The 22,915-nt window shown below is 54.3% G+C and overlaps 9 protein-coding genes across 9 annotated transcripts; 5 read left to right on the top strand and 4 right to left on the bottom strand.

The window, feature by feature from the left end:
• Nucleotides 1-1,848: 1,848 nt before the first annotated feature.
• JCM15063_000521 (uncharacterized protein) lies at nucleotides 1,849-3,643 on the bottom strand (the record flags this gene model as incomplete). The annotated part of the gene is made up of 2 exons (XM_076678439.1): nucleotides 1,849-2,798; nucleotides 2,854-3,643. The coding sequence occupies 2 exons, from the start codon at nucleotides 3,641-3,643 to the stop codon at nucleotides 1,849-1,851; spliced, it is 1,740 nt and encodes a 579-aa protein (XP_076534422.1).
• A 1,099-nt stretch (nucleotides 3,644-4,742) lies between these two features.
• On the bottom strand, nucleotides 4,743-6,094 carry JCM15063_000520 (uncharacterized protein; the record flags this gene model as incomplete). The annotated part of the gene is made up of 6 exons (XM_076678438.1): nucleotides 4,743-4,805; nucleotides 4,888-4,964; nucleotides 5,092-5,289; nucleotides 5,385-5,483; nucleotides 5,726-5,805; nucleotides 5,973-6,094. The coding sequence occupies 6 exons, from the start codon at nucleotides 6,092-6,094 to the stop codon at nucleotides 4,743-4,745; spliced, it is 639 nt and encodes a 212-aa protein (XP_076534421.1).
• Nucleotides 6,095-6,814: 720 nt separating this feature from the next.
• NNR1 (NADHX epimerase) lies at nucleotides 6,815-8,057 on the top strand (the record flags this gene model as incomplete). Its single annotated transcript, XM_076678437.1, has 6 exons — nucleotides 6,815-6,958; nucleotides 7,030-7,207; nucleotides 7,278-7,315; nucleotides 7,374-7,397; nucleotides 7,487-7,875; nucleotides 7,970-8,057. The coding sequence occupies 6 exons, from the start codon at nucleotides 6,815-6,817 to the stop codon at nucleotides 8,055-8,057; spliced, it is 861 nt and encodes a 286-aa protein (XP_076534420.1).
• A 281-nt stretch (nucleotides 8,058-8,338) lies between these two features.
• On the top strand, nucleotides 8,339-9,968 carry COQ1 (trans-hexaprenyltranstransferase; the record flags this gene model as incomplete). Its single annotated transcript, XM_076678436.1, has 3 exons — nucleotides 8,339-9,448; nucleotides 9,527-9,703; nucleotides 9,807-9,968. The coding sequence occupies 3 exons, from the start codon at nucleotides 8,339-8,341 to the stop codon at nucleotides 9,966-9,968; spliced, it is 1,449 nt and encodes a 482-aa protein (XP_076534419.1).
• Nucleotides 9,969-10,411: 443 nt separating this feature from the next.
• JCM15063_000517 (COG2 family protein) lies at nucleotides 10,412-13,656 on the top strand (the record flags this gene model as incomplete). The annotated part of the gene is made up of 9 exons (XM_076678435.1): nucleotides 10,412-10,684; nucleotides 10,821-11,164; nucleotides 11,227-11,338; nucleotides 11,404-12,042; nucleotides 12,119-12,439; nucleotides 12,515-12,652; nucleotides 12,731-12,935; nucleotides 13,028-13,310; nucleotides 13,383-13,656. The coding sequence occupies 9 exons, from the start codon at nucleotides 10,412-10,414 to the stop codon at nucleotides 13,654-13,656; spliced, it is 2,589 nt and encodes an 862-aa protein (XP_076534418.1).
• A 1,955-nt stretch (nucleotides 13,657-15,611) lies between these two features.
• On the bottom strand, nucleotides 15,612-17,164 carry JCM15063_000516 (uncharacterized protein; the record flags this gene model as incomplete). The annotated part of the gene is made up of 3 exons (XM_076678434.1): nucleotides 15,612-15,659; nucleotides 15,738-16,043; nucleotides 16,112-17,164. The coding sequence occupies 3 exons, from the start codon at nucleotides 17,162-17,164 to the stop codon at nucleotides 15,612-15,614; spliced, it is 1,407 nt and encodes a 468-aa protein (XP_076534417.1).
• Nucleotides 17,165-17,281: 117 nt separating this feature from the next.
• JCM15063_000515 (ankyrin repeat domain-containing protein) lies at nucleotides 17,282-17,984 on the top strand (the record flags this gene model as incomplete). Its single annotated transcript, XM_076678433.1, has 2 exons — nucleotides 17,282-17,578; nucleotides 17,637-17,984. The coding sequence occupies 2 exons, from the start codon at nucleotides 17,282-17,284 to the stop codon at nucleotides 17,982-17,984; spliced, it is 645 nt and encodes a 214-aa protein (XP_076534416.1).
• A 402-nt stretch (nucleotides 17,985-18,386) lies between these two features.
• JCM15063_000514 (uncharacterized protein) lies at nucleotides 18,387-20,148 on the top strand (the record flags this gene model as incomplete). The annotated part of the gene is made up of 7 exons (XM_076678432.1): nucleotides 18,387-19,065; nucleotides 19,128-19,171; nucleotides 19,234-19,343; nucleotides 19,416-19,592; nucleotides 19,662-19,747; nucleotides 19,817-19,887; nucleotides 19,966-20,148. The coding sequence occupies 7 exons, from the start codon at nucleotides 18,387-18,389 to the stop codon at nucleotides 20,146-20,148; spliced, it is 1,350 nt and encodes a 449-aa protein (XP_076534415.1).
• A 392-nt stretch (nucleotides 20,149-20,540) lies between these two features.
• On the bottom strand, nucleotides 20,541-22,504 carry JCM15063_000513 (O-fucosyltransferase family protein; the record flags this gene model as incomplete). The annotated part of the gene is made up of 5 exons (XM_076678431.1): nucleotides 20,541-20,571; nucleotides 20,649-21,785; nucleotides 21,859-21,925; nucleotides 21,991-22,081; nucleotides 22,232-22,504. 5 exons carry the CDS (start codon nucleotides 22,502-22,504, stop codon nucleotides 20,541-20,543), a joined length of 1,599 nt encoding a protein of 532 aa, XP_076534414.1.
• Between the last annotated feature and the right edge of the window lie 411 nt (nucleotides 22,505-22,915).

Below are 22,915 nucleotides of genomic sequence, written 5' to 3'. Positions count from 1 at the left end.
TTGCCCGATTCCTCTTTCCGTTCGATCTATTCTTAAGGAGCTCAAGTTCGAGACTGCGGCGGATCAGTCCAGAGGCTTCCGCATCGCTGACCCACATGAGAAACAGATGAACTTTCGGACGGCGAGCTCGAGCTCGAGGCGCAGGTGATGCAAAGCGAACAGTAGTAGTGACGAAAGAGTCCGTGCTCTTCCGGTTTCAACTATCGAACGATGGCAAGATTGAGTTTCGCGCGCACACTCCCGCACGTCAAGTCGTCAACCTCCCCAAGATAAGTCGGTCGAGGTGCACGAGTGCATGCCGCCTCACTTGTACATCCACGGTGTACCAGAAAAGGCACAGAATCTGGACAGAGCGAAACGCGCGTTCGATTTCGCCTCGAACTTCTTTGCCGAGGCAGAGACAACTGGGGTTCAATCGACCCCCGCGAGTCCGTCGTCCACGGTCAACTGCGAACACGTCCTAGTCACCCGCGATCCTGGCCAGGTCGAAGCCGTCGTCACTTCGTTTCTCAACCTGACCGGGACAGGTTCATCGAGAACGTTCATTCGACAGCAGCAATTTCAGTTGTCTGAAAGTCACGAATCGAAAGTGCTCGCGAGATTGATGAAGTTCTCGATCGATGCCACTTGGAGACGCGTTGCTCGCAGGGCCGCGTCTTCGAGCTCGTCCACACAGAGACACTCTTCATACGAGATTGCTCCTGGTGGACGAGATACCAGGGGACGTATCGAGAGCATCAGAGCTCGTCAATACAGCGAGCGCTTTCGATTCGTGACTTTCTCGCGATTTAAACTGCCGCTGCCGAATGAAAGCCCTCGGAGAACCACTTCCGGTCAAGTCGAGAAACGAAGTCGCGACGGCTTTGACCTGACCGGGATCGTGAGCGACGAGGACGTGTTGCCGGTTGACAACAGAAGACGAACTCGCTGCGGTCGACTGGCAACCGGCAGTCTCGGCTTCAGCAAAGACTCTAGAGAAGGTCGAGGCGGAATCGAACGCGCGTTTCGCTATGTCCAGACTCTGTGTCTCCGCTGGTACACCGGAGATGTACAAGTGAGGCGGCATGCACTCGTGCACTTCGACCGACTTATCTTGGGAGGTTGACAACTTGACGTGCGGGAGTGTGCGCGCGAAACTTAATCTTGCCATCGTTCGATAGTTGAAACCGGAAGAGCACGGACTCTTTCGTCTCTACTACCGTTGGAGAGCTGGTCGGCGCCTCGGTCACCTCTTGTGTCTCGCTAACGTCAGGCAGTATGCGCGTCCTGCACAGCTTCTGCGAGAGTTGATTGTTGCTGAGCTTGCCCGCTGATCAACGCCGGTTCGGAATTCATCTCCTCGAGCAATCGCGGCCCTGCGGGCTTCGTCCTGACGTCACCTGCACCAGAGTCGAAAAGGGAGCATTAGGACTCGTATGTGAAGCGAAGATCGCACGAGCATGACTTGCCGCTGACACCCGTGACCATTGAGCGTAGTCGCAGGCGCCGGTCGATCGCGCCAAGATGCCATTCCGTCGCAGATACCCCGATGTTGCCATTCAGGAGCAGCTCGCCGTAAGTCGGCCCAGAGATGTTGAACATGACGATTGCACAACCACATCCAAAGCCGAGAGATCTGATGGAACGCGCAACAAGATGTACGAAAATGTGAATCACCTGAAAGGAGCGATTACGACGACAAGGACTCTACCACAACGTCTTTCTAACCACCAAGTGAGCAATAAGGATACACCATGAACTGAAGTGCTGACTTTTGTGAACGGATGGATACGTGAGGAGAATGAGATATACAATCGTGAACAAGGCATGATCTTGAGCGGTGAGCGAAACATGGCGCAGGTCTCGTTGTTACGGTAGCTGTGCGAAAGCGATCGTGTCGGTTGTGAGGGCAACGTCAGGTTTCGACAGACGTCTTGCCGATTTCGGAGGTCGAGGTGGCAGAGGTTTCACGCTCGATGAACAATCGAGTGAGGCAGATCGGCTGTGGCGACGTTTCGACACTAGCGAGGGTGGAGTGCTCGTGTGACTGGGAGAAGAGATTTCGAGCTCGTTCGTGAACTTGATGGGTTGAAAGAATTGTGGTTCGAGCGTTTGTGGAACCGCGTTTGGTCGATCAAAGACTGGCGAGAAGCGCGACGACTGCGGCATCGGAGTTGCGGTGGAGGAATGAGTGGCGAAAGGAGGGGATTCTGGAACCGACTGCAGGGTTTGGAACGAGAAAGGAGGGAGTTGGTGGTCTGAGACGGACGAGATGTATGAATTCGCATCATGGAATTCCTCGGAATCTTCCTCTTCATCTTCGAGCTCCGAATCTTCGCGCACATCGAAGCGTGAGGGGATCCACGTCTCGGGTACGTCGAAAGAGGGCAAAGACACGGTCGAGGATCGTCGACTGCCGTACTGCAAGACGGGTAAATTGCCGGCGAGGCTCGAAATCGAGTCGGGCCTAGACTTCGTCGAAGCTGACGCTTTGCGAGGTCGGGACTGGAACACAAGCGCAGGTTTCTCTTCTTCTTTAGGAGACTCTTTCCCGACGATGATGTCCATCCAGGCATCGACCAGGTCCTCGTCCTCCTTGGAATGCGATTTGACCCCGAATGCAAGAGACGGGATGATCGTGCCATACGCGCCGAGCGGGAGACTCGGTCGTCGCCTGATGAGGGCGAAAGGTCGGCTCTTGGGCTTGAAAGGTTGGGATAATCTCGCATGCGTCGAGTCATCCTCGACGGTCGATGCCGAGCTCGCCGCAGAACGCGAAGCGGGCTCAAAAGGTGAGAAGAAGGAAGAACCGATCGAATCTAGAATGATAGTTTGTGAGCCAACGGCGAGAGGAACGATCGATGAACGACTGACCCGTATCGCCAGAGCTGTCAGACCTTTGTATCGAGTTTGCGCTCTGTGTGCGTCCCGTACGAACGAATGGTCGTCGCGAACGAGGACAGGCATCAACCTCTTTGACAAGGAAGCCCAAACCGGTACCTCCGTCCGCATGAGGACCACCGAGAAACATTTCCTCGAGGGACAACGTTCGTGCTCTGTCGCCTATCCGTTCGAGCTCTTGCTGCTCAAGATCGGCCATCGATTGCTGCTGCGGGTCCCACCGAGGTGCAGCAACTGGAATGCGATCATCCTCGAGAGCGAGCGCTGGTACAGGCTTGCGTTTGACTGCGCCTCGCTTAGGTGCGTGTCGAATTGGAAGAGCACCAAGCGGTAGAGCGGTTTCAACTGGCAGCGGTACCGATGCAGTGAATCCAAAGTCGGCTGATTGACTGCGCCCGTGACTTCTCCATTGTTGCTGCTGTGATTGTTGACGTTCCAGAGTCGAAGAGACAGTCTGATAATGCGCTGTTCGAGGTTGGAGAGTTTCTCCAGCTTGCAGCGATCCACGGCGAGACATGTTCGACGAGGACGACGAAGACGACGAAGAAGAGAATGAAAAGTTGCTGAGAAAGCTCTTGTTGACGGGCCTCCCTCCGTCTTCGGGAGCGGTCATGCCCGTTGCGGTTCGATGCCACTGCTCGAGCGTGGTCGGGCCGGTCCAGATTTCGCTTTCGATCACGATCTTTTCCTTGTCGACCGCCTCGAACCCTCGAAAGTCGTAACCGTGCAGGGCATGCTTCTGGCCGAATGTGTAAGCCGGCATGGCCAGTTTCTATCACCGGTACAGGTGTCAGTCCACGGGTCCCTGCTTCTCACGTCGACCGACAGCGCTTACACGCGATGAACTGGAATCGATTGAGGGTGTAAGCTACGGTGACTCTACAGCGAGACCGGTCCGAGTTTGGCCTCGACGACAGGGTTGGTGATAAGGTTGATAGTCGATGGAGCGTATCACCGGCGTGAAACGAGAGTCGTACAGATTCGTGAGGGCGAACAAGTCGGCAGAGAGTACAGTACAGGACGACCGACTAGGACAGCAAGAAGTTCGAGAGCGAGACGAGGGAGCAGAGAGACGAAGTGAAAGGGCACCGCGATCGTCGAGACGATTCGAGACACGAAAAATTGGAGCCGCACCTTTCAAAATGAAAAGGCTCGCGTGGAGCCCTGAGAAGCGAGAGCACCATAAAATTCAATTCGCGGAGCCGCAAGCCCGGGACAGCTGGGTCGCGGCAGATCAGAGAAAAACCTTCTCAAGCTGTTACAACCTTCTCAGCATCCCTCCCACCATGTGAACCATCCGGAAGAGTTCGAACTCGAGCATGCACCTCGACCAATCGACCGCGTTTGGGTACCTAACTTGTGTCCTGCGTTTTTTCTCACCTTTTCATCATAATTTCCACGTTCGGAAGTCCGAACGTGCTTTGCTAGGTCTCGATTGTGAACACCCTTGCTTTCAGTTCTCAGCTCTTCCTGCCACGACACACTGGACTTTCATCGACTTGACCTTATCCGTAGACTCCGGCAACTCTAATTCTTCATCGACCGGGCTCCAGCTATCATGCTTTGTTCGCTTTGCTCCGAGATCAGAACTTGGGTGGCGAAACGAGATTCTAGTCGCACAGCTGTTTGAGACACCAGGGACGAGCTGTTGAGTCTTAGTGTTGCAGAAAACGAGCGCTGAGAAAGGATCAGAAACCGAGAGATACGTTTGCAAAGTGGTAGAGAGAGCAACCGAGGGAGAGCGTCACGCAAGGCGTTCGAGGAAGGTGAATAGTACGACAATATGCGGAAGAGAAAGGAAGAAACCGAGGCAGAGAATCACAGGCAAGTACACGAACGACATAGGGGTGGCGAGAACCCAGTTAGACCTCCATATCGGCAGCATCATCTTCACCTGCACTGTAGTCGTTGTTGTCGTCGTCCTCCTGAGCAAGCAAGAGAACGAGAAACGATATAGAGGTTAATCGGGATCCTCTGCGAATACGAGCGGGCTGAACCTGAGCTCACGTCTTCGTCACTCTCTTCCGATCCGTCTTCATCGCTGTCTGCCGACACTCCCGAGCTTGCAAACCTGGTCACGTACTCTATGCATCGAGTCCAAACCAAAGGATCAGTTCTGGCTCATATCGGAACGTGGCAACGGGTAACCGGAATCCTCGATAGCGCTCTTTTGGAGAGCATACCACCGGGAGCTAGAGAGAGACGACTGACCCTTGACTTTGAGATCATACGACTTTTGATCTCTCATCAACAAGGCAGCGGCTTCTCCGTTGAGGGGATCGGCAGCGTTCGGGTACCGCAGGAGTTGCGGCAGGAAGACTTCGAAAATGTTGATCATGTCGAACATGGGGGACCACGTTTGATTGATCACGTCGAGGCATACCGATCCTGAAAGTTCGTCGATATTGGCTGTAGAGGCAGACATCGAAAAGCTATCAGCTCTTTCCGTCTCAAAGATGGTCCGAGCGATCTCGAGCGGGAGGTGTTCTGGTGATAGTACTCACGGTGAAAGATTTTGTTCATGAACCCGATACTGGGGGATTTATACGGGTAGCCATCGGGCAGTTCGACGTGAATCTTCCATGCTCCGCCTTGGAAAGGAGCTGTTTCCAGGAAAGTATCAGCGAGTCATATCCTTTTGGTTTCTTGGGTTGGATCTGAGCCAATGCCTCTTGGTCGTCCGAACGCGTGACCAAGAGAACCCTTGTAGTGACAGTTATGCCTCTACCTTCTATCCCAATTCTCGCCATTCCAGCTCCATTTCGGAGGACGACATGAAGCGATTACGCCCAAGAGTCGTATTGATTGGTGCGAGCGAGAAAGAGCGAGAGATGGAGAGACTCACTCTCGGCCGGGCCTTTGAACTTGACGTAAAACTCTTGCATGTTGTCATTCACGAGCGTGACCTCGTAGTCGCTCATGAGACTGGATTCCGTCAGGTCCGTACCGAGCGGCGACAGGGCGCATTGAGGCGAGGAATGATTCCGGAACGGAAGCGAGCGAGGTTCGGTGGGGCAGGACCCAACAGTCATGAAACAGATCGTTTGGATCAGCACTGCCACGCTCGGTAGAATCGTACACGGATCACTCACAGCTTCATGACATCGGTCTCGATCCGGCGCTTGGGGGAACTGTGCAAACGGACCAAACGGGTCATGTCAGGACCTCCGATTCCAGACTCGCGCAGCTTGGTTCCAGTGATGCGACTCATCATGAGCAGGCTAGATCGCTTGGATTGTTGAGGTTCCTTGGGCAACAAAGTTGTGCAGTGAGAGGAACGGGATTAAGGAGCGCAGCGCGAGTCGGACGACGTCCAGTCACCTTTTGGTTTTCTCGAACAGTCATATGATTAGTACTGTGGCGTGAACAGAGTCCCCGGATATTCGGCTCGGAAAAACGGTAGAGAACGGGAAAGAACAAAAGGGACGCTAATTGCGGTGTCCTGATATGTGCAGAAAAGAAGACTGAGAACCATGAAGGCCGTGTGGTCTAGTCGCATGATTCTCCCTTAGGGCTCCGCGTCGCTTGGGAGAGGTCCAGGGTTCAATTCCCTGCTCGGCCCTTTCTTTTTGTCGATTCCGGTTGCACGCTCTCGCTCGCCGGTTAAAGCCTTTTTACCAGAGACTCTGTCCACCTGGTCGCTAGGCTGAACAATGCCAGTCAACAAGAGCTCGCGTCTGGCTTATGCTGAAAGTCATCGTGAGGACGAAAAGGGCTATTGTACTCGGAGTAAGGGTTTCTTACAACCGAATGTTGATATTGCAAGCCAAGTGGTACTGCATCGTATTCGCTTCTCGCACAAGTTTCACGACAGCAGCCAGCCACTCGTCTCATCAAGACACACGCAGTGGCGCTTAGGAACCTTCGTACAGCACTCCTACGGGTGCCCTACGCTTCTCGACCAACTCGTCTCCTGCAAGTCCGATCCCCCACAATGTCTTCGTGGATCTCGTCGCTCGCGTCTCCCTTTCGCGGCTCGTCCCCGAATCAAGCCTACCCCAAGTACATCTCTGCCGAGGAGGCCAAGTCGATCGATGAAGAGCTCATGGGCGAAGATGGAGCGTTCTCGCTCGACCAAGTGAACCCTTTCCTAATCTCCAAATCTCGCCAACTTGCCGATGCTGATCGGTGATCATTGCTCGATGACAGCTGATGGAACTCGCCGGACTCGCGTGCGCGCTCGCTGTTACGAAACTGTACCCGCTGGGACCTGCGTTGCCTCACGATGCGAACGGGGTCAAACAGAAACGGACCAACGAGCGAGTATTGGTGTGTTGTGGACCGGGGAATCAAGGCGGGGATGGTCTGGTCGCAGCGAGACACCTTTGTATGTTCCTTGCCGAGATTATACTGCACTACTTTCGCGAGACTCATATCTTGAATCGAAACGCTTACAGATATGTTTGGCTACTCGCCAAGCGTGTTCTATCCCAAGGTTCGTTCTCCCTGATCTGTGTGGATTTCATTTCTCTACTGACCTTTCGCTGTCACAGGAATCGAAAGGCGAAATTTTTGGCGTGAGCTCTCGATTGCATTCACGAACCATGGAGATATCGGCGACGACCGATAATCTGGACACTGATGGCTACATGTGACTTCTCAACAGCGCCTTAAACGACAATGCGAGAACCTAGACTTGCCTCTGATCGCGCCTCCTCCCTCCGTGTCTTCCTCGTTCCCAATGTCTCCCGACGCCCAAGCGAACGCGTTCAAACGCGCCATCTCGCAGTCGGACGTCGTGCTTGACTGCGTGTTTGGGTTCTCGTTTCACCCTCCGGCCCGAGCGCCATTCGTGACAGTGTTGCAAGCTTTCAAAGAGACGGACAAACCGATCCTGAGCGTCGATATTCCGAGTGGGTGGGACGTTGAACAGGGCAACGTTCACGACGAGTTTGAACCGGATGCAATCTTGTCTTTGACCGCACCGAAACTGGGGATCAGACAGTTTGTCGACAGAGGGGGCAAACATTTGTTGGGAGGTCGATTCGTTCCCGAGTACGCCTCCTTTTTTTTCGATTCTCTTTGTATGTCAAAGTCGATTGATAGGACTGACCGAATCTACCCGCACGGCCGATATTGTCTCTTACAGCAAAGTGCAAATCAAGTACAAACTCGACCTGCCACAGTACCCACCGAGAGGCGAACAGGTTGTAGACATCACAAGAACCAAAGCATGAAGTATAAAAGTGCACTGCATGATCTATGCAATTGACGCTTGATGCAGTATCCCGAGAGATATCCCCGCGGGCCATTTTTCGTGGATTTACATGTCATATTCGGACCTGACGCTATTTGTCATATAAAACCTGCTATTCACCTCTGTCAACTCTGGCAAGCTTTACGAGGTTGATGGTTGAACTGCGGGCCTCGGGATCTGTCGTCGAGAAATCTTTCTTAGATCAACGCCTCTCGAGCCGAAGTTGTTCTATTCACGCCTGAAACTCTCGAGCTTGTGGCGATGCGGCCCACTGCACCAGTTTCGAGCTGCTACCGATCGGCGTGTCGGGCTCAAGTCCCTCGATCGGGACGGATAGCAACCAGTTCGCCAAAATCGCGCCGTCATGCATCCTCGACCGCACGCGCATCCGCCTGGACTTCGGTCCTCCCGACTCCATCGTCGACTTCGTCATCGGTCCTGACGACTGGACGATCTTCGGTGCGGTTGACAGACCCGCTCAAGTTGCTCTCTTCCGAAATGTCGTTCCTGCGGGACAACGTCTCGTCGCTGCTCGGATCGTCACACCCGACTCTCGACACGATCGCCAAGTACTACTTTCAGGCCGAGGGCAAACACGTGCGACCGATGATCGTGTTGCTCATGAGTCAGGTCACGAACGGCATGAGTCCGTTGTACTCTGAAATTCGCGATCGAGAACTCGACAAGGAACGACTGCGACGGGAAGGCAAAGGCATGGGGATTGACGAACCGATCAACGAGGAAGACATCTTGCAGGATGAGAACCCTTCACTCGTGCAACGCACTACCGACTTTCTCAAGAACCCGCTCGCAGCCTTGTCCTCGTCTTCGACCTCTCCATCATCTTCCTCTTCTTCATCATCACTCGACATTTTGCCAACTCAGAGACGGCTGGCAGAGATTACCGAATTGATTCACGTCGCGTCCCTCTTGCACGACGATGTGATCGATGTTGCATCGACCCGACGTGGAGCACCTTCAGCCCCGAACCTGTTTGGCAACAAACTGTCGATCCTAGCCGGAGATTTCTTGCTCGCACGAGCGTCACTCGCATTGTCGCGACTCGGTTCGAACGAAGTGGTCGAACTCGTCGCTTCGGTACTCGCGAACCTCGTCGAGGGTGAAGTCATGCAAATGAAAGGAAACGTACCGACTTCGAACTCGGCCTCGACCACTCGAGGAGGACCGACTCCGGAAATCTTTCAACATTACATGCGCAAGACGTATTTGAAAACGGCGTCGCTGATTGCGAAATCGACAAGGGCGACGACCGTGTTGGGAGGATGTGGATCGAAACAGGGATGGGTTGAGGGAGAGAAAGTGAAGGATGCCGCGTACAGCTATGGCAAGAACTTGGGCATCGCGTTCCAGGTACGTAATCTCCTTACTCTTCAAATTCCGTCGTCGAGAGCAGGTACTGAGGGTATCGGAACATTTGTCATTGAGCAGCTCATAGACGACATGTTGGACTTTACGGCTTCGGCTGCCGAACTTGGCAAGCCGGGAGGAGGAGCGGATCTCAAACTTGGGCTCGCGACAGCCCCGACTCTGTACGCGTGGGAAGAGTTCCCCGAACTTGGAGAAATGATTGAACGCAAATTTGCCAACGAGGACGATGTCGAGCGTGTATGTCTTTTCCTGCCTCGATTCTCTTCCCCTCTCCCTCTTTCTCTCTTTCTCTCGCGACGAGCTGAGTGACTGAGATGTCAATGATGCGATGTGGAAACAGGCGAAAGGGTTGATCTTGAGATCGTCAGGAGCGTCGAGAACGTTCGCGCTCGCTGAAGAACACTCCAAGTTGGCGATCGAAGCCCTGTACCAGCTACCCGAGAGTGAAGCTCGAGACGGACTCGAGAAGATTGCCAAGGATGTCCTCACCCGGAAGAAGTGAAAGCGTTCCGAGCTCCAGGAATTTGCGACGCGCGAGAAGGAGGAGGAGAGCGAACGCAACAAGAAAAATGTAACAACACGGCAGAAGATCCCTAAAGCAACATGATCACATGGATATGCATATGGATATGTATTTGATGGAGGAGTAGTCGGCTGTCAAAGGTGGGAGACCGGGGACTAGACGGCAGAGCGATGGAAGGAAGACGAGCTCCAACAGTAGAAATAACTTTCAATACGCAGTTTCCTTTTGACGATAACGCGACGAGACTCCGTTCGCGCGCAACTGTGCCGGTGGAAATGACAATGTTCGGCGAACGGTCGCGCTCTACTGACCAAAGTTGAACAAAGAACACGAAATCGTGCTTCAGCAATTGCAAGCGCGCGTTACGTCGTACCCTATTGCCGTCTCAATTTCGTTCAAGCGGCATCGGCTCGGACGGCGACATGAACGGGCTTGAGCCTTACAGCGCGGTGCCGGGCAAAGCAAACCACCGTCCGACGTTGACGACGTTGATCAACACGACCGATCTCGCCGCGCTCTCGTCGCGTCCGACCACTCTCGAAGACAACAGTCTTGATGACTTGGTCACTCGAGACGGGGTCGAGTTGCCAGATGCCCCAGCGCTCAGTCACGAGCTGTTTGAGGGCGCCGAGTTTGATCCGAGCGACTTCTTGTTGTCCCGGCGACACACCGCGTTGGAGGACCTGCGATCCGAGGTGAGCTGTTCTTCTACGCATCGAATACCTATCTGAAGGCCCAAGGAGACGATCAAAGCCATGAATGTCGTCGGGATCACCCGCCCCCACTCGGTTGCACTTCGCTCGCCAGGCTCATCTCCATCTTGTGCTGCAGCTTCGGGCGTACCTCGCCACGCTCAGGACCTCGTTGGTCGGCGTCATCAACCAAGAGTACGAAGCTTTCATTGGACTCTCGCTCGGCCTCAAGCACGCCAACGTTGCTCAGTCGTTGTCCACCATCCGTCGACCCGTACTGTCGATCCGAAGCGAAGTGACCGACGTCAAGGCCCACCTCGACGACATGCGTCAGGAAATGGCCACCGTGCTGCGTGAGCGGAAACAGTGCCGTGAGATCAAGGTCGTCATGCGTAGACTGCTCGCGACCGAAGAGGCCGTCGACAAGGTCGAAAACATGCTCAAGATTGCCCAAACTGACAGTCGCGCCAAAGACCTAGACGAGTATGTGACAGAATTCCTTCGGGTTCCAATCGGGGAATGGCTCAACGTTTTTTGCTCAGCAGAACTCTTGATTCGCCTGCGAAACGGCTCGAACGGATAGCAAGCGAGTACAATCACATGTTGTATCTCGTGTCACGCGCGGGAAAGCTGCCATTCATTCAGTCGCTCGATGACGTGATTCAATTCTCGCTCCGTTATTCCCAATACGCTCGCCATGTCTGACCTACGTTCTCTGGCAGCGCATCTCTCGAATCACGACTGCTCTCCATCGCGATCTCTCGCACCTGTTAGAGTCGATTCTATCGGCAGAGACAGAATCAGCCATCGACCTCGACGAGCTCACGCTGGCGTTGCAAATCTTTTCGTCGCTCGGTCTTGCGCACGAAGCAGAAGAGATCGTCAGAAATATCGTCGTGAAACCGTTCCTAGCCAAGACGATCAACCGAGATTCCCTCCTCAGCTCTTCAAGCCCTGACAACGTCGAAATCTTGGCTGGAACCAAAATAAAGGTGCCGGAACCGTATCGACTGGAACCTCTCGAACTTCCAGTATCGTACCGGGAGAACGACTCGGGGCCCTTGCTACGTCTCTACAACAATCTTTTGCGATTCGTTTCGGAGGACTGCGGGAACCTCTTGTCGATTGCCGAGCGGACGCTCTGCGGGACAGGAGCGCCGTCAGCCCAGCCAATACCGCAATCGTCACTTGGCAAGGTTGGGGAAGTACGAGAAGAGCGGGACGCGGAAACTGGTGCAGAACAGACTGTTCAGGGGTTCCAGATCTTGACGCATGTCATCGTTGATGAGATCGCGTCAAGCCTCGTGACCGAGTTGGGGAGCGTCGTATTTGCTGCCGGCAGACCTGCAGTGTTTCATCAAGTTCGTCCTCATCCTGGTTGCCTTTTCGTGGTTAGCTTGCGGCTCAGGACTGATTACCATGTTCTCTTGATCGCAGAACTACCTCCTGACGACAGCTTTCTTGTCGCGTCTCGAATCTCTCTGCCCGACAATCTCGCACCTCGAAGCGCTCCGTCAGCATCCACCGTACCAGGCCCTCCTGAAACGGTTTCAACTGCCGGTCTACTTTCAACTGCGGTTCAAAGAGGCCGTCACTTCGATCGAGCGTGCGTTCGATGTCGGACAAGCTTCGGGAGGAGGAGGACAAGGGTTCGTCATGAGCGAGAGTGAGAGCGTGTGGAACGCGATCCGGAGAAATTGGGACGACGAGGTGTGGTTGGAGGAAGTCGCGGCCAAGTTCTGGAAATTGACCTTGCAGGTAAACGACTTGTGCCCTCTTAGAATTCTCCTAGAAGTATGCGAGTGTCAGCCACTGATACGCTACTGTGCGCAGATCTTGAGCAGGTACAGAACCTGGATCAACGAAAAAGTGCCGAGATATGTCTTGCCCGCCAGTATCTCGAGTGCAAACCTCGCATCCATGTCGACTGCGAACCAGTCACGAAGCTCTTCCGATGGAGACCGAGGCCGAGTAAGCTATACCCCTTGTCCATCCTTCACTATTTCTCCTCTCCTCTGACTGATACCTTGCCATTCCCTCCCCAAATAGTTAACCTCTACTCCAGGAAGTGGTAGTGGACGACCTGGAACCCCCGTGGTCAACGACGAAGCATCAGAAGAGACCGTCTTGCGACAACTGACGGTCCTGATTGCCGACTCTCGACTAATGCAACGTAAAGTCAATGAACTCTTTACGGAACGGATACAGTCGAGACTGCCCGGCGACGCTCCTGATGGTCCAACCCCTGCAGCTGGTGCGTCAAAGTCTTTGCGGGTTCTCGCGATGCTCCCTCGTTTCCCCAACTGACTCCTTGTACCCCTTTTAACGGGCGGGACGTTCAAACAGAGGTCATGCAAGAGTCTCTCGCTGCACTCGACGCAATTATCCCTTCGTTGGCCTCTCAGATCACGACAATCTTGATCAAACGGTGTGCCGAGCATCTCAAACTCGTCCGTTCGGTCGCGTCCCAAGTGAGAGCGTCAACCCGCAAAACATCGTCGGAACCGAGTTACTTTGTGCACAACATCCTGAAGGAGCTCAAACTGTACCTCGGCGGTCCTGCGAGGGTCGTCGAGGAGGAACTGAGGGTCAAATGGGCTACTGTTGTTGTCGATGATATAGCGGGACGGTGAGCGATTCCTCGTTCGCCCGGAGAAGGATTCGAGAACTGACTTTGAGCTCCGGATTCGGCTTGGTATAGGTACGCCGCGATCCTTTCAACGCAGAAGAAGACGGAAGATTCGTTGAGATGGCTCAAAAAGGGAAGACAAGGGTTGTCGTTCTTTGGTCGAGCGGCTTCTGCGACCGCTGCCGAAGACGCTCCTTCCGACGACGATCGGGTCAAGATGCAGATGCAGTTGGATGTCGAGACGCTCGGCGCAGACGCGAAGGAACTGGGTGTGGCCGTCGATGATAGCGAGGCGTTCGCTGCGTTGCGCAAGGCGACCATCGGTAGCGATGACGAGAAGAAATAGAACACTTTGGTCATCGAAACAGAATCGGCAACGCTGGGTCGCTCCTTGGCTCCCGTAACGAGGAACACCTCATGCCTATCCTACTTCCTGACCCTGCCCTTTAGCAGGAAGAATGCTCCGCTCGGGTAGGATCTCGAAAATCGCTCAAGCCGAAGTCCGGAAACTTGAGCGGCGCCTGCGTATTTCCGTGCTCCCGAAACCGTTCCTTTAAGTCACGGGAGGCTGTCGGCGAGCTTCTGATCTTTCGAGTCCTCCAAGACTAGACAAGTCAACGCCATACAACCGACGGCTACCCAACACTGTCAAGAGACGAAGGTCAGCCTCAGTGATGACTTTTGCCACTTGTGCCTCATAGGCGCCTTATAGGCTTATACACGTGCTATCGGAGTACAAAGTCTTGGCGAGGGTCTTGCTGTCCGCGTTCGCCTTCGGATTTTGCGAAACGCTCGATCCCCGTCAGAAGACCGCGGAGTACTGAATTCAAGCAAGACAAAGGGTGCAGACTCCCTGCCTCTCTTCTTCGTTGACTCTCTGAGTCCGACCTGTCCCGACTTGGCCGTGTCCAGTCTCGGTACCGAGAATGGCGTTGTACTCGACGACAAGCATCAAGAACCTTACTTACTATGTCTGTAACATTTGTTGGGTGAAGCCATGGCGTGATTGGGCTGTGCGTCCGAAATTCCTTTGAGCTTCCTGATCTCCCGTGTTGACTGTCTGCGCCAACAGAAAGCCGAAGAACATACCACAGAACTTCACGTGCATTCTTTCAACAAGCATATGTGCCCAAAATGTCAAGCAACCTTTTTTTCCCAAGCGTAAGTGCGTTCCGTGCAACTTCTATCACGAAGAATGCTCATACGGGATTACGCGAGCTGTTAGGGGCAACGTGACAACGCACAGGAATACTTCAAGATGCGCCACGTCGGACAACAAACCATTCACTTTTGAAGGTGACCCACGATATTGGAACGGAGAGTACGGCCTAACGTGTCGCCTGATCGGTCTAGTAAGCTTGAAGACTCCGTTGATCAAAATTGGCAAGGCTTGTCTCATGGCGTGACTGATCATTTCTGGCTACTATCGATGGTCAGAGACCCCAATCTGGCCCACCTGAGGCGATCCTAGGTCTGGGAATGAGCTCTGCGGGCGCACAGGCTGGGCACGGTCAGGGAACTCCGTCGGAGTCATCTCGAGGTCCACACGTTCCCGTTGCCAGGTGGCCTTCAGGCTTGGTCGAGCAAGGAATACCTTTCATTCCTCCCACGGTACAGTGTTACCATGCTCTCGGTTGCCGGGTTCCACCATTGACTCTGTCTGCTCTCGGACAGTTCAAAGACAGGGTATTGCCGCTGCCGCCGCCTTCGGTGAGAGTGTACCTTTGTCAGGCGCCTGCGCTTGACTTCCGACTGACAGAGCGGTTGTCTCTGGCTTACAGCATTACTCACAGGATGCGGCACAGTCCCACCGCCACAGAAGTATCTACCCGCCTTACGAACCCCACAGAGACAAACCTTGAGCGATCTGAGCAGACTCCTATCCGACCTTGATAAGAGCAGACCTCTTTCTCACGCGTAGACTTTCCAATCCCTGCACCTCAGTCTGGTACTACGGTAGCACCTCCTGGCTTTTCCTTTTTTTTTTTTTTTTGCTTCTCGGTAGCTCGCGTGAAATCTGTTTTTTGATTGTCCTGATCCGGCCGCCCAGCCCGAGCAAGATTGGTTTTACCGCTGAGCGAGAGTACAGCCTCCAGCAGCCCTAGATGCCGGCTCTTCTCTGTCTGATGCAGCCTTCAGTTCACGCGTATATGGCTGTTGTATGACGCATTGATGAGCTGGGCGGCGATGCCAAAATTTTCGAGCCTCAGAGCTACTACTAAGGCTCTGTCTGTAGTTTCTCGCAGTGATCACTGCAGCATGACCCCTTCAAGTCACAGGTTGTCGAAACGAATTTTTACGTCAATCTTCTTCTACCCTGACCCAGCGTTCGTAGCTGACCAAAAAGTCCTGTCACCAATCTCATACAAGCTCATCAGCGGTCTGAAGGACTCGGGGTTAGCAAAAACGAAGGTCCCGGTTTCTCACGTTGGCAGTCCTAATTTTCTGACTAATCCTGATCTTGCCTTTCTCCTTGCGATCAAACAGTGCAAAGTACCCACTCGTGCCTTCACTGACATCTTGATCGATCGCGACTGCTTCTTGCAACCCTGGACACGCTTTCGCGAGCTTCGAAAACGTGCCAAACTCGAGCGCGGCTTGAGTCACCCCTCCAGATGGATTGGAGAGGAGCATTGAGGCGTCTTGTAGCTGTGATGGAGAAGGTGGAGTGCGACGATCGCAAGCGAAAAAGGAGAGATTCTTGAACAGGGACAGCGAGGGCATGTAATCCTCCTGCGAAAGTACAAAAAGATGAATGGTCAATCCCATGGAGCTCGGCTACTGTGATCGGCACAACGTACGACATGACAGGGCCACAAGACGGAACCATCACAGTCTCCGGCCACGACGGTCAACGAGTCCAAATCGGGCCTCACGGCGTGGATCTCGTTGAACAAGGCTGGAGTCGGATTTCTCGCTTGGTACAAGGCCAACCTTCTCAACCGAGGAAGGTGCTGCAGAGATTCAATCAAGGTCGAGCGATCTGTCGGTGCCATGGGACCTTCGAGGAACAGTTCCTCGAGCTGTAGCGGATCGGCAAACCGCCGAGAAGCGAGTTCGGTAATGTGGTGCGCGAGCTTCAAAAAAGTCGAAGGATCTCGAACAGAGTCCATCGAGAGGAGTCGCAGGCGAGGGAGAAGATTCAGGATCGAGGGGAGGAAGGGCGCGAGTCGTCGTGATGATGGCCAAAGTAGGAGAGAGTCGAGATTCGGGCATTTTGACAATAGATCCAAGAGCTGAGATGATCCATGCATGACTTGCAGCGTCCTGATATGCTCGAACGGCGGCAGGTCGTCGAGATACGAGCGCGAGATTGACTGCAGCTCGACTTGATTGAAACGCAATGCACTGAGTCGCGGTGCATTCCGGATCGTGTCGAGCAACTCGATTGCTTCTTCCCTCGAAAACGTCAACTCCTTCAAAAACAGGACTTGAAGGCCCCGCTCGACCAGCAGCGTTACGAGGTCGAGAAAGTCGCGGGTTTGATCCGTCTCTTCCTCCTGTTCGCGCAAGAGGAAGAAGCCAGCTGCCAGTTCGACGGAGAGTTGTTGCACGCGGATCGGTTCTCGCGCGGTGTCCCGCACCATGGACGACAGGGCTTGAAGTGATCTCGCTTTCCGAAATTCGAGCGGGTGGGGCCCGGGTGCCAGCGGCACATATTTTATTGACCGCCAGAGGAGGGGTCTGCAGATCCTCGAAAACCACTTGTTGGTCGCGCTGAGGGCCAAGAGATCGTCGGAAGGTCCAGCCGGGAAGGTGGGACTCGAGTCGCGTTCGTCGACTGCGTGCACGATCCTGATCACGATTTCGTAGGGTAGCTCGGCGAGGGGGAAGCTGCGAGATGCTGGCTCCATGTCGACTCGTCTCTGCCGTGTTCGGATGACGTGGTGAAGCGAGAGAGTTGATTCAAGATCAAGAGAATTGTCAAGCTGCAGCGGCACCGCTCTTTCCGCATCATCACACGCGCGAGCATGGCCAACATCTGGCTGGCAGCCGGCGAAGGCAATTTGGAACAAGTCAAACACTTTATCGAGCAGGAAGGCGTCTCTCCCAACGCGCACGATGACAACTCGTACACTCCGCTGCACGCCGCCGCATCGTGGAACCAGCCCGAGATCCTGCAGTACCTGATCGACAAAGGTGGAAATATCAACATCACCGACGACGATGGCGACACCCCGCTGTTTGTTGTCGAGCATGTCGGCATGGCGAGGCTGATTGTCGAGCTCGGCGGCAACCCCAGCCATCGCAACGAGGAAGGTCTCTCGGTCAGTCACTGCACTCGTATCAGCTGGCTCACAGGAGTGCTGACGACTTAGGCGACAGGCGGCGCAAGCGCTGCAAGAGGAACACCCTCACATTGCCGTCTTCCTTCGTACCATTGCCGGTTCCGCAACATCCGGAACCGAGTCGGCTGCCACGGAAGAGGCAGATGATGCAAGCCTGGACGAGCCTACCGACGAACTCATGACGGCTGTCAGAAATATCATGGAGGCTTCTCAACGAGGGGAACTGTCGGAACAAGAGACCGACGACAAACTTCGCGAGGTTGTCGAACAGATTGTTGGAGATCAAGTCGAGGCAGGCAAGGCTATTGGTGAGAGCATGCCTCAGGACGAGCAAGAAGACGAGGAGCCGCAAGCCGAACCGCCGAGGGAGAACATCGGTCGATGAAGCCGGATCTCTTCGCTTGTTGTACTTTAAATAGCTGCGTAAGTCTATAATCACGCACTCGACATATATGTGTCACGCAGCTGACCGCTTCTGCCGAAACGGGACGCCACCCTTTCAGATATCTTCCCTGGTTGGAATCGCAATTTCTCCTTTTTGACCCATTCTGCCTCCCGCCGCTCTCGCTTGCCGAACGCCGATGCGCCGCATGTCCTTTAACCCGCCAGCTTTTGCCGGAACTCGCGATATCGAATGGCTGACCTACCTGGCTCCCGTCTGCTTTCTCCGCTCTGCCACCACTTCTGATCCCCTTGTTTCAAAACCGCTCTCGTTCCCTAGTCCGCGACCACTTGCTCAGGTCTACTTCAGAAAGAGCCATCAGTCATTGCCAATCCAACCTGGTCGATGCCTTCTCCGCCTCCGAGTCCGTCTCGCGCTTCTTCCCGATCTGCATCGCCCACGCCCACTCTAGTCGACCCTCCGTCTCCAACCCGTCGCTCGCGCTCTGCCCGCAATGCTCTCTACCTCGACAAATCGTCGCTGCACAAGCAGTCATTGTCCCCGGCTTCATCTCCAACCTACTCCGGGCAGCACTACCCTCGATCGCCTCTCAGCCCTACGACATCGATCGCATCGAGTCGCAAGACTTCTGATTCACTCGACTCGATCTGGGACATTGATTTCGAACGACATTGGGAACAACGGCAACGCGAAGAAGCGATTCGACTCGCCCAATTGAAAGGTACAGTGCCGTACTTGACGTTTGGTAGGTACGAGGAAGAGATGGAGCGGGTTCGGAAAGAAGAAAAGGCATCGAGACACGTGCATGGGTTCTCTGAAAATGGGTCGGCCGTCAGTCGAGGTCCTTCGGCAATCGGCAAAGCGGAGGAGATTGGAAGCGGCAGTAGCGATTCCGGAACGTCTAGCGCCGGCATTCGCGAGGAGAAGAAGAAAGGGATGCTCGAGAAGATTGCCGACAACCGCAGGACCCTCCGCAAATTGATGCGCAAGAAGCGGTTCCACCTGATCATGATCGGGTTGGTCGCCTTCGATCTAGTCATCGTCATGATTGAGCTTATTGTCGGTGAGTTTCTCATCTCGTTCTCGAGAGGTACTTTGCGGGGTCCAATGCTTTTCACTTGACAGCGCTTCTCACGGCGGGTTGTGTCAATGAGGAAATTTACGAGCTGGTGCGTCGAAGTTCTCCTTTGTCTCGAAAGCTGTCAATTGATACAGTGCTGCGACTGTGCAGGTGCTCGAAAGCGTCAAGCACGCCCATGATCAGCACTTGACGCCAGCGATGTTTGCGTGCAGTCTCGCGCCTTCCCACAGTCGCGAAATGCTCGAGAATGGCATCTTTGGGTAAGCTTGAAAGGAGAACTTCAAAACCCCGTGTCCTCGCTGCAACTGAGTGACCGTCTTCGCTGCACACAGGGTCAACTTGACGCTCTTGAGTATTTTCACTCTCGACGTCATGTTTGCCATCTACGCATTTGGACCCATCACCTATGCGACTTCGTGGGTCACCCTGCTCGATGGGTTCGTCGTGTTGACTACCTTTGTACTCGACGTCTACTTCCACTTCAGCAAAGACCCCAATGCCGAATCTCCGTAAGTCCCTTCGCAATCTCTCCTATCGCACGAATGCTCACATTTGTGCTGGCTTGGCTTGCAATTTAGGATTGCGCTGGTGATTCTGCGTTTGTGGAAGATCTTTCGAGCGGCACACGCAATCGGACATGCCCTCCAATTGCACTATACCGAGAGTGAGTCTTCGCTTCTCTCGGAACTTGCTTCATCAATTCTCGTCTGACTTTCGTGTGCCCTTTGATCAGTGATGGAGAAAGCGGAAGAAGGTCGCAAAAAACTCGAATGGGAACGAATCTCGGAATCGATCCGTCTCAACGTCAGTCGCCTCTTGTCGTGTCTGCTGGCCTCTCGCGTATATCGGACTGACTTGGGGGAACGTTTCCTGCCTATCCAGTACGTTCGGTCTACTCTGGTCGACAAGACGGGTCAAGACATCGATCCGGAACACGTCGAAGAACTCGTTCGTAGCGAGATTCACGACATCCAGAAGAAGCGGAAACAGGAAGAGTTGAGAGTCATTCAGGAATTGAGGAGTGGTGGGATCTTCAGGTGTCGTAGCCGTCATGGTGGGATCTAGATGTGGCTGGAAATCAGCGAAAACCAGGAAGGCAAAAGAAACAGACACTGTACCCGATCGAGGCATTGTAACGAGACTGATGTAACGCTGAAACAATATGGGATATTGTTAGCACATAGAGACATATTGTGCAACGAGCTTTCGTTCTGTTTGGCAAAGCTCAAGAGACGCGCAAAGCCGGGTCAAACAAGCGAGGTCCCGCTGGCTGCGGGCGCAAAGCGTCAAGAGATGGTGTCGCTCTTTTAGGTCTGGAAAAAATCTATGTGGCTTGCAGGTGACGACGATGAAAAAACGGACAAGGTGATACAGGATGAGCGGATCCAGACGAAGGAAGCCGAGAGCAATGCGAAAGACAGCGACAAGTAGTACAAACAACGAGAAAAGAGAGGGCTCTATGCAATCTCGACCACTCCCCCGTTCCAGCTGTGGACGATTCGGCGGCAAGCAGTCAGTCGAGGCATCCCCGAGCAAGTAACTCGTCTAGATAAAAAGAGACGTACTATTTGACCCTCAGTCCCGCCAGGTGAGTGTAAGTACTTCGGTCGGTCCCGACGAAACTCCTGCCTCTCGCAAGGATTGCCATGTCGAGCAGCGTCGGCCACCATCCGCCAAGCCTCTCCTTCGTCTCGAACGCCTCGTGATCGACGACTTTCCATCCAAGGCTCTTGACCTCGGCGACGAATGGCGAATCGGACGATTCGTCTGTCGTCGCGACAACCGCGTACTTGGCCGCAGGAATTTTGCGCGATCGCGGATGGAATGCTGCCCGGGATGGACCCGAGAATGAATCCGGGTTGTTAAGTCGTGCTTGCAGACGCGGTAATAGCCGTTCGAGCGCAGCGGTGTACTTGTCGAGACCAGTGTACGCTCCAGTGAACGCCTCGAAGTCACCCCGTCGTAAATGAACCGTGATGAATGGTGGAATCTGCGATTCGCGCTGGACATCGAACAGCCGGAGGAGGTACTCTGTCGCTCTCGATTCGACGAGCGGGGTGAAATGGATGTGTTGGCCAATCTCGGCCCACGAGGTTCCTTCGCCGGGCAACCTCGGCTCAAGCGGGGCATTGTCTGGCGAGAGGTCGATCGGGTCGAACATGATGGGCCCGAGGAAGAGGGAATTGTCAAACGCAACCATCTGATCGGTTGGCGAGGGAGATTCACGAGGGGTGAACCCCTCCTTGATGTTCCGTCTCCTCGCATCCTCGTCATTCAGGTCGAGCTCTTCAAGCTCTTTCCCGTCCTTGTCCTTCCGCTTCTCTTGCGGCAGCCACTCGCGTCGCACTTGCTCGATCCATCGATCTTTCCGCCACGTGTCGGAATCCCAGATCTTGAGCGCGTCATAACTCAGGTCAAAGCCGCCCGCACCTCGTGCCATTCCCGCTCCCGGCAGAGGCCAGTGATGCACGTACAAGCCGTGCATGTCGAACGAGATGGCTTCCCGGTTCGGGAAGCCTACAGTGGATTCCTGGATCGACCAACAAGGGAAATCTTCCTGGATCATTGGCTGCTCAGTCGTCTTGACTTGCGCCATTTCGAGTGCCGGAAGAGATGTCAGGTGGTAGAACAAAGGGAGGTCGTAAAATGTCGAGATGTTTTCGGCAAGTCCGCCATCAATGTGGACGGGAATGAGAGAAGGACTATGGGAGAGAAGACATTTTGTATCAGCGAGAGACAGATTCACTGATGGGCTTCTTGCACAAAAGCTCTCACATGATTGGAACCCGGTTCGTGAGCTTGGCAAAGTACAGCAGTTTCTGGATCGAAATCATCTGGTTCGCTGTTTCGGTCATGATGGCTCAGCTTGCGATCAAATGCAATCTCGATGGGCAGGCACAGGCCTACCGTGTCCACCATACGACATGGCGCTGACATATCGTACGCCTGGTCTTAGCTGAGACTGGACAGTCTTTTGAGGGGTTTCAAAATTGAGGACCTGCGTATTTCCGGGCAACAAGGATCAGTCTCTGAAAGCAAAGCGTTGAATCAGGTAAAAGCGTAAGCCTGCCTTGAGGAGATCCAGCCGTTTGATTTCACCCTGTTGCGCACTCGCTACCCCAGCGTTTGACCATTTCTCGGTGATTACGCTCTTGACTCCTCCAAGCCACCCTTCGCTCGAGTCGTAAGCGTGGTCGGTGCCAATCGAAGAGGCGATAGTCAAGATTGCCGCAAGGGCGATCATAGTAAAGAGCAGTGCCCGCCGCGAACAACTCCGCTGAGCAACGCGTCTCGACATTGCACCGGCCCATGCGCCTGGTGGAGGTGATGGCCCGCGCGAGGACGTGCGAGAGTGCTGCACGAGGGTCGGAGTCGAAGACGGCAGGAACGCAGACGACTCTTTCTCGTCGTCCGGCGACATGGGCGCGTCGATCTCTAGGTCGCTTCGGTCTGGAGATGACGACGGGAATGGTCCGCTAGCGAGAGGTATGCCGTGCGAGTGCGAATGCGAGTGCGACATCATTCAACGCGTCCCGGCTCGAAGGTGTAGCGTCGCTCAACGGAGGGAAAGCGATCTTGTTCCTCGCGTGTAACGAGTGACAATCGCTTGTGGGACACGGGCTGCTTGGTCGGCAGGCGGCACCGAGTACCCTTGCGGAGTCTCAAAGGGTTTCTCCCCTTGAGATCAGCGCGCGTCGGATCTCCGCCAAATACATCTCTCGCTTCAACGTGCCTCTCGCTCCCTGATGTTCTTCACTCGGAAGCTGCCTGCTACGTGCTCGCGCTTGGGGTCATATCCTTGATTGTGCAGGGCTGGCTTCGGGCTGACGTC

The sequence above is a fragment of the Sporobolomyces koalae genome (assembly GCF_050403365.1).
Source record: "Sporobolomyces koalae JCM15063 DNA, S_koalae_JCM15063T_v1_ctg14, whole genome shotgun sequence".
Lineage (NCBI taxonomy): Eukaryota > Fungi > Basidiomycota > Microbotryomycetes > Sporidiobolales > Sporidiobolaceae > Sporobolomyces > Sporobolomyces koalae.
Note: the sequence above shows the minus strand (reverse complement) of the source record. Positions and strands in the feature narration are given on the sequence as shown.